Below are 9,052 nucleotides of genomic sequence, written 5' to 3'. Positions count from 1 at the left end.
TGTTGCCTCTTGTCTGTCTCCTATTCTTGCAGGACAAAAATTGCCACTGTGTCGCCTTTTTTGATAGGTGAGTAAACCAATTCCAGAGAATAGTCTCATGAGCATCATGAACTGTGCAGTGCAGTGCCATCTTTTGCACACCACTCTCCCACGCTGTCTTGTCCCTGTTTGAAAGCAGTCCAGGCATGACAAAGGAAAAAATATACAAAAGGAGAGGCAGTGAAGCAAAGGAAGAACAAAAAAGCAATATCCTTTCAGGCTTTGTCAGAAATGGGTTGTTTGGATCATACAGTAGCATTTCACACAGCCCGAGTGTGTTCCACAGGACTGGTGCAGTGAATACATTCTAAATCATAGTGTCTGCATCCAAAAAAGAAGGGGAAAAAAAATCAGTGGTTGTTTGCCATGTTTGTTGGATTTGTTATTTGAGCTGTGGCAGGCTGGATCTCTGGAAGGAGGAATTCATTTTTCCACACAATGCAGACCCAGAGACCAGTGAAATGACACAGACTGTCTGGGCAATGTATTGGCCATTATGCCAATTGACTGTATATGTGAGAATTTACACTGTGGGAATAAGCAGGGTTCACATAATTAACTATCTCCTTTTGTTGTATTTACATACATTTTATTTAAGTAAATCCAGGTAAAAATGGTCAAAGCTTACAACTTGGGCTGGAGTTATAAGCAACATAGCATACATGTGCAGTATGTTTTGTAAGCAGTTGGTGATTACAACATTGTGTACATATATATATAGACATATCATGGTGTTTGCATCCAAAAATGAAGGGGATACATATATATATATATACATTTGTGGTGTATAGATATATATATATATATATATATATATATATATATATATATATATATATAGAAGTAGAGAGAGAGAGAGAATGAGAGAAGGGAGAAAAAGAAGATCCCATGCCAGATGAAGCTGTCAATGGAGCCCTCAATCAGGGGATGCAGGCAGGGGAGCGAGAGTGAAGCAGATGGTGCTTACTATTGATCCAAAACATGCACACACACTTCCACTGACTAATGGCTCAATATTGGACATATTACAGAAAAAACTCCTTTCTTTGTGTATTTGTCTGCAGGCAGCTGATCCTCTGCCATACTGGGGTTAAAGTATGTAGTGTGTTTAACCAGAGCAGAGATCCCGCAGCCCCCTCAGGCCACAAATTCATCCACAGTGTTTTTAGTCGGCAAAGACAAGTTGAAATGGTGTTGTGGAATGACATTACCATTAAAAGACACAGGGCTCTTTCTGTACATTTTATTTACAAAATGTATTAAAAGTCTCTGTACAGCGCCTCCCTTGATGAGGTTCAGCAAATTACACATGCATCTCTTGCTCTTTTGTACCCACTACTATGCCTTTTGTTTTTTGTTGCAGAAGGTGAGGTGTACAAAAGAAAAAAAGAAAAGAGAAGAAAAGGTGTAACTGATTTACAAAAGAAGAACCAGGGCTGGATTACTAGTGTAAACCTAAGGTTTCCGTTTGTGAGTAACAGAGCTCGTCAAGCATCACTGATTTCACATGCAGTGTCCTAGAAAAAAAAGGACAAAAAAGGGAAACCAATCTTTCATCATGTAATATAAATAACTCTCCTTTATCTAAATGTACACATCCTTCTCAACTTGTTCTTCATTTCTCTTCACATTGTCAGTTTCTTTTTTTATGTATAAAACTATCTGCCCATGGTTTTAGGTGATTAGATAGCATGTCTTCATAAATCCTATGGAATCACAGTCTTTTGAAAGAAAGAAAATTATTACAGCAATACGGAAATGTGCTAAGCTTCAGGGCTCTGCCTGGTATAACCTTGTATAAATCTATTTTCCGTTGTATTCATACAATTTTCATTTTCATTTACTAGTGAAGTCACCAAACACTGTAATGCTCATTAAAGTAAAATCAAATTTAAAGCAAACCACAGCTCATTGTAAAATGTGCAATTGTCAAAGAAAATGGTAAGGTAATCCAAAATACTACAGTTTAAAAGCCATTACTGTTATCCTTTAATTGGACTGCAGTTAATCTACAATTGAATCACCCTTTTTGTTTGGTTTTACTTTCACGTACAGGAGACTCAAATGACTCTAGATTTCAGGGAAAGACTGTTTGGGCAAGTCAGTGCTCCTTTGATATTTTACAAACTGTGGATCACAGATAATTATTTTTTTGACTCAAGCATGATTACTTTGCTTTACACACTCTTTGTCATACAAAACACACCCTTGGCAGTATTGGAAGTGCGAATTATGACCTGGTTTTGTAGTGCGTAAAAGCCAAACCAGATCATCTTCTCATCTTCATGAGTCCCAACAAACGGTCAGAAGACAGTGGCAGAAGCACCAGAGTTTAGAGTACAAACAATACACTCGTATTTGTTTTGGGCTAAATGGCATTTCGCTCCAATAAGATCAATCTGTCTTTTAAAACAAGTACAATGCCACTATAAGTGACTTACAGCAGTATAAAAGCTATTCTCTAATAAACAGTGGCTTACAGTGCACTGAATATTTCTAATAAAATGATTTGAACACATATAACCAGTGAAAATCTGGCAGCAGAACGATGAAGAGTAAGCTGATCATATTGATTACAAGAAACCAATTAGACTTGTCATATAAGATTCGTTGTCTTTCTGGCACTTCAAAGTGTGCTTAGGGTTGCAAAGGATGGCTTTAGTTCTCTCATTCATTGTAACATGTAAAATGTGTATATGTATGTATATATATCTAAATATATATAGATATATATATAGATATATATGTCAATCACTGCACCATTCTTCTGTTTTGTATGAGTTTCAAGCTAAAAGCAATATCATTGTGAATGAGTTGCATTGATTGGACTCGGAGTTCCATAAGGCACTAAGAGGAGGGAGCAGCATCGGCTCTTCCCGTGACCAGTCCAGTCGTGTTGTCATTGCAGATAATCGTGCCGTGTCCGCCCGAGAGGATTTGGCTTGGAGCTCAATCCCCGTGATCCTGTCCTTTCATAGATGTTCAGTCACAGTTGTAAGGGACAATGGAAATGTTTCCCAAACCTGTGTCGACATACAGGACAGAAGCAAACGCAAAGAGTTGAGATATGTAGTAATTGGCGGCAGGAAAAAAACATACAACTATTGTACATATGACTCATGTGGGTTGGAAATATGTGACTGTTAGATTGAAAATGTCAACTTAAAAAAGAATTTAAAGAAATCTGTGTATTCAACATTTTCAACTTAACCATGCATTTAAAAAATGAGTTGAAGAACTACTTGTCATCCAGCCTTTTTTGTAAAAAAACAAACAAAAAAACTATTGCTTTTATTTTTTAAAGCCCCTGAAAACTTGGTTTCAAATAATGTGTTTTTCTTCTAAATAACACCAAATATTTGTGATTATTAAGCACCAGTTAAATAGAAAGTTCCGGAAACTTCCAAGTTTTATCAGAAAAACTCAGCTTATTGCCTTTATCAGGAGTGTGTGGTTGTAGTTTTATTCAGTTTGATTGACAGCGGTAGCGACATAAGCGAACAACACACCAGCTGTCATAAAGTTTTGTCTATTCAGCCTTTTCTTTTTCCAGCCGAGACCTGTCCACTTGAATCCAATGAGAAGAACACAGAAAAAAAACACAAACACAGAAGTCTCTTATATAAATAATCTTAATATGTTTGCAGGGCCTTTAAATCACGTTGCGCTGTTGTACAACTTCTGTAAACAAACATGTCAAACTTGGTGTTTAATGAGAAAGAACAGAATCCACATGCAATCAATTCAATTAAACACAAAACTAACAATTTACTTAACAGTGCACTTCTCAAGGTCCCCTTTGTTTAGTTCAGTGCTGTCAAACCGCTGTACAGAGATATTTGTTTAATTCCCACTTCCTTCCTTGGTAGTGGTATTTATGTGCGTGGTTTTTAAATGAGTTTTCAGTGGAACTACTTACTAAGTTTCCACAGAAAAGAAAAGTTCCTATGAAAGCTGTTGAGTGTGTTCTGTGGAATGCACAGAGTAACAGCGACACTGTAGGAATGTTGCTGTTCAACGTCGTAAAGCTGCGCTCATCAACAGTTTTGTATCAACCAGGTGCAAATAAATATAACTATGTAATGTGACAGGGGTCACTCAGTGTCAATTTTTCTTAGTTTTTAAGACTCTTTTAGCTCATTGTTTTGGTTTGCTGTCTTGTAGCTTTAAATTTTGATTTACTCTCACCGCTCTCCTCATCAGATTCAGCAGACAGTTGTTTTCAGTTTTCTGTTCAAGCTCTAAGAGGCAACTGTACGCTACCTGTCCAGCACAAAATGACAGACGAAATAAGTGACTAGATGGTGAACAAAGTTGTGCATTTAGCAGCTAAAGAGATAGATATTGTCCTCAGGAGTTAATGGACAGACTGATTATCGGAATTATCCTTTCCTAAGGCTGTCCGTGTCTGCTGTAAGTCTAAACTGTTTGCGAACACCTTTGCCATATTAACTTTATAAAGTAATAATATGTAAATGTTGTGTTTGCAGCTTTGTTAATACTGTGAACAAAACAAGTACAATCCCATTTACATATATTTTATTAAGAGGAAGGCTGAAATATCTTGTGCAAGTAAAAGCAAAAATATCTGCATGGCTAGACACCATTAGAGCAGCCTGTCCACACACAGCAAACGCCCATGTGGGTCGATGCAGCAAGCAGCTCATAATGACCCATAATTACGTTTTCTGTTAGGCTGTGGTGAATGGGTCAAACAAACACAGGGCTTTCACTCAGAAGACTGGGGGTTAGGGTATCTTGTTAAACCAAAACTGTCAATTTGAAGTTAACTAAGTTTTAGGCCATCACATTACATCTTCCTATTAGTAGTTTTATATTTTAAGCCAATTGCTGATGTTTTACTAACCCTATCTAAGTACTTTTGTTGCCTAAACTTAACAAGTTCCACTAATTTGGGGCAACTGATCCTTAAAGATCAGACAATGCAATACAGATTACACACAATAAAACACATTTCTTTTCTCTACAATTCTTATGCAAAATAACTTTTTACAGTTCTAGGATACTCCTCACAACATGAGGTTGTGTATCTGGTAACTTGCTAATACCGTGTGTGTACTATCATGTTGCCCGAGGCATTATCCATGCTGCTATATGTTACAAGGCTTAAACAATATCTCAAAGTTTTGTACTTGAGTGGGGAAGTGTGTTCTGTTGTGTCCAAAATGTCAACCGTAAACAGTTTTACAAGGAGCAGCCACACAGCAACACACACAAATGAATTATTCACTCTCACTTATACGACAGGAAGCTAAATGATTAATGTCCCACACTGCACCTAGGGACAGTGCGGACAGTAAGCAGAGGCGACGTACCTCTAGATCTTTACGCTCTCGGTTCCGTATACGTTGTAGCCTTCTCTGTATGTGGCAAAGTTCTGGGTGTTGGTCGGGGGAGCCGGCTTAAAATTCTGGGCATTCTTGGCCAATTTCAGCCGTTTGGTTTCTTGCCGTGATTTATAACAGAACTCTATCAGAGCCACCATCATGGCCAGCCCCAGCCCTCCAACCAGAATATAGAAGACACCAGCCACATTGCTTAGGCTGAGAGCACTTGTCTTGTCCTGGGGGAAAGTGAATAACATAGTTAAGAGATTTGCAGTGGAGCATGAGTAGCAGAACTAAATACAGCCTGTATCCTTCAAACTAAGCCTCACATAGCCTGGACTTAAACTGCTCTTGTACATCATCATACTCTATCTAACTTGTCCTACATATGGCACATTATGGAGACTAACAGCTACAAACAACCAAAAATTGAAGATGTATTTAGGGGCTACGGCTAGAATTTTGACTCAACTGATTTTCCTATGGATGCCACAAAGTTGAAAGGAACTTTAGACTGCCATAGTCAAACCATTCTCCACAATAAGGAGAAAGAAGCCAACTCTTAATGCTCTCTCTATCTGCTGGTGAATGTAGAGCATCCCCTTCCCTACACTACATGTATGTAAAATGGCTTCTGCTCTTGACCATGTAAGGAAGCTGGTCAGTATCGCATAGGTCGACAGCTCTGAAAATCCCTATCTTTTTTTTTTTTAATCCTCTTGGCGACATGTACGTATAACTCTCATGGCAACATTGTCATACAGTACAGTCAATTTCATATTAGATGAATGATAGCTCCATTAAAGTAAAAAGAAAAAAAACAACTAAAGATCAAACCATTTTGCTGCTGCTTACCTACCAAACATATTCATTAAAATTTGTTCATTAGAGTTTTACTATTTGCAGTTTAACCCTATGAGCGTGGAGATATCGTAAAGCTATCTAGCGACTCTAACCTATAATCTGAGGTTCTGACTGTATCTCAGAGGGTTAAATAGTGGGTTTATTACATTCTCCAACTTCTTGTAATGTGCAAGCAGAGCCTCTAACCTCAACTCCGAGCAGCCACAAGATTTCGAGGACACCCTACGGTGCTCTCGCCGCTTAGATAAGTTGAATTTGAGTAACTCATCACAATAAGAGGCTGTGCTTGTTCATCACACCACAGGAGGCCAAAGAATCTAATAGACACATCTCGATGCAAACTAGTAACAACACAAATAAATCAAATTTTCATTAACAGTTTGGTAAATAGGAACAGCAGCATAATGGTCAAAGTATCATGAATGTCAAGAGTGAAAATGAGCAAAAATAGCATTTTATCAACAACTATTAACTGCTGTGATTCAATTGAAATAGTGTATCTGAAAGGCACTTTCCCCGCATTATTATCATTACAGTTTTCACAAAAAAAGAGTTCATTTTATATTGCAAAAAATGGCTCATTTCCATGGCAATGACAGAAAAAAATAAAATTTGGGAAAGCAGTGCCTTGTGTTAAAGCCACGGTGTTAAAACTGTGTTACAGTTTGTGGCAGAAAAACTCAAATACAAAAAAAAAAGATAAATTATGTGTAGCAAATAAACAAAATGTATACTATAGATGTCAGAGAAGTCTTGTCTTGCATATGAACAGTACGTCAAAATGCAATTTGGAATCAGTACAAAAGACCTGCAGCGACTGACCTTACTTCCAGAGTCCTTGGTTCCACATTCACCCTTATCGTACCACCATTTGTTTTTCAGCTTGTCTAAGATGCCTTGTTCACTGAGTTTCAATACTGCAAGGTTTACAGGAGTTCTTCACGTGGGAAATAACATAAATAACATTATATTATGTTATTTTATGTTATTCAACTTTTAAACTACTACATACTTTACAAAGCGATAAAGCAGGGTTCCTGGCTGTCAACATCACAAAAAGCAGGCATTCTACCTATTACCTTTAAAACCCCTAGTCTAAAGCCAGGACCTACCCATATCGCTTTGAGTAATCGGCAGACGCTGTGAACAGGGCGACGAGCAGGTACTGGTAGTACGATCTGCAAGTCTATGAATATCCAAAAGCACCGTGGCTAGATTTATTTGGGGGCAGGAAAAGGATCAGAGATGCTTTCTGAATAGTATTTAACAAGATCAGTCCAACAGGAGCTTTGTCTTAACAAACAGAAAAAATCTAAGTGATGGACACTACCTTTCATTTCCATAATATAAGCAGAACTCTGCAATGGCTAATGCTACTGTCACCAGCACGACAACAATCACTTCTATTTTTACAAGTATTACAACCAATTTCATATCCAAGCAATGATGACCTAAAGTGAAATCTTAATTAATTCTTAGGTGTTCTATGCCGACATATCGCCATGAAACCTTATCTCCCAATTACCCCAGATTAGTGTCAGATGAGTGTGTCCCAACCAAACCGCACAGAGCTGCAGGACTAAGCTCAAAAGTATCAGTGGAATAATTCCTCTCATATTTGCCTGTAGCTGCATAATCTGATGTCTGACACAGCTGTTTCTTGCCGTTTTATGTCCATAGGACGTCAAACTACTATATGTAATCATAAATTATCATAATGTTCTATTGCCTTAACTGACTTTAGGAAAAAAAAACATTTTGTGAAGCTGGATAGTCATGTAGTCATGTAGTCATAATGTAATAGTGAAACATTTGGGGTTTAGGTCAATCTCTCAGTGTAAATGTGAAAAGCAAAGACAAATCGTTGCATTGATAAATGAGTGACCTGACTACTCCCTGGGAACAATGTTCCCCAAGGGGATTTAAGCAATGCATAATGCACTGAGAGAAGATTACATCACTGTAAATCCCTCATAGCCAATCTGGAGAAATGGACTGTGAAGACCAGAGCATTGTCTTGGATTGGAGAGACATTGATTAACAATGCAATTACCCTGCAACATGCTCTGTGTCTGAAACTCAATCTAGGCTGCACTATGTTTTGCCTGAGGGCAAGAAAGAGCTGTGTTAACTGTGTGTGTGTGTGTGTGTGAGGGTCTTCATCATTATGTGCATCTCCTGATGTCTGTTGGAACACGGAGCTGTGAGTGGGACGGGGCCAAGCGATGCACTGTTTGGAGCAGAGCGCTCAAGGCCGCTTTATTCCACCTAATCAGGCCTTTCCACTGAGTCCTGGGGAGCCAGGAAACAGATAGTACAGTACATACCTGTGCATGATAAAAGATGGATGACAGAACAAGAAACAGATGCCTTTGAAATGGCTCCTGAGCATCAGTAGCACAGGACGGCCTCCTGATCTCAGTGACTACAGAACATAACAATGTTAGCAATGCAAACATTGAAAAACGTACTATTAAATTTTCTTTTTCAGAAATGAACCACAAGCATTTGGTTGACATTATTTGATCTATGCCTCATGCAGCCTCTTGTGGTGATGCTTTTTAAAAAAATGTAAATGTAATTAATTCTGTTGACATAATCTGCAGTCAATGGGACTTCAGCAAGTGTGTAGTATAACCAAGGACCTTATAGGTGTATGTAAACAGCATATATATTATCTGTAACCTTGTGGCACATAATCTAAGTAACAGTATACTAATGTTTAACGTTTGTCATAGTTGATTGGAGTTTCACACTTTTCACCATTACTGCAGCTTCTACAATGGAAACACACATTCATC

The 9,052-nt window shown here is 38.1% G+C and overlaps 1 protein-coding gene across 4 annotated transcripts in view; it reads right to left on the bottom strand.

The window, feature by feature from the left end:
• Positions 1 to 3,018: 3,018 nt before the first annotated feature.
• The window catches only part of gria3b (glutamate receptor, ionotropic, AMPA 3b), an 82,072-nt gene continuing 76,038 nt past the window's right edge, over positions 3,019 to 9,052 (bottom strand). Inside the window, exons 14-16 of one of the 4 annotated variants that reach the window (XM_032527458.1) lie at positions 7,074 to 7,188; positions 5,376 to 5,623; positions 3,019 to 3,062 (exon numbers count right to left, since the gene is read on the bottom strand). In XM_032527458.1, the coding sequence (XP_032383349.1) occupies positions 5,378 to 5,623; positions 7,074 to 7,188 (361 nt within the window). In that variant the 3' untranslated portion in view covers positions 3,019 to 3,062; positions 5,376 to 5,377. Of the gene's footprint in view, positions 3,063 to 5,375; positions 5,624 to 6,887; positions 7,189 to 9,052 lie in introns of those variants that run through there. The other 3 variants (XM_032527457.1, XR_004333731.1, XM_032527459.1) reach the window with 3 other exon arrangements.

This window comes from Etheostoma spectabile, chromosome 10 (genome assembly GCF_008692095.1).
Source record: "Etheostoma spectabile isolate EspeVRDwgs_2016 chromosome 10, UIUC_Espe_1.0, whole genome shotgun sequence".
Taxonomy (NCBI): domain Eukaryota; kingdom Metazoa; phylum Chordata; class Actinopteri; order Perciformes; family Percidae; genus Etheostoma; species Etheostoma spectabile.
The sequence above is the reverse complement of the archived record's forward strand: the minus strand, read 5'-3'. Positions and strand labels throughout refer to the sequence as shown.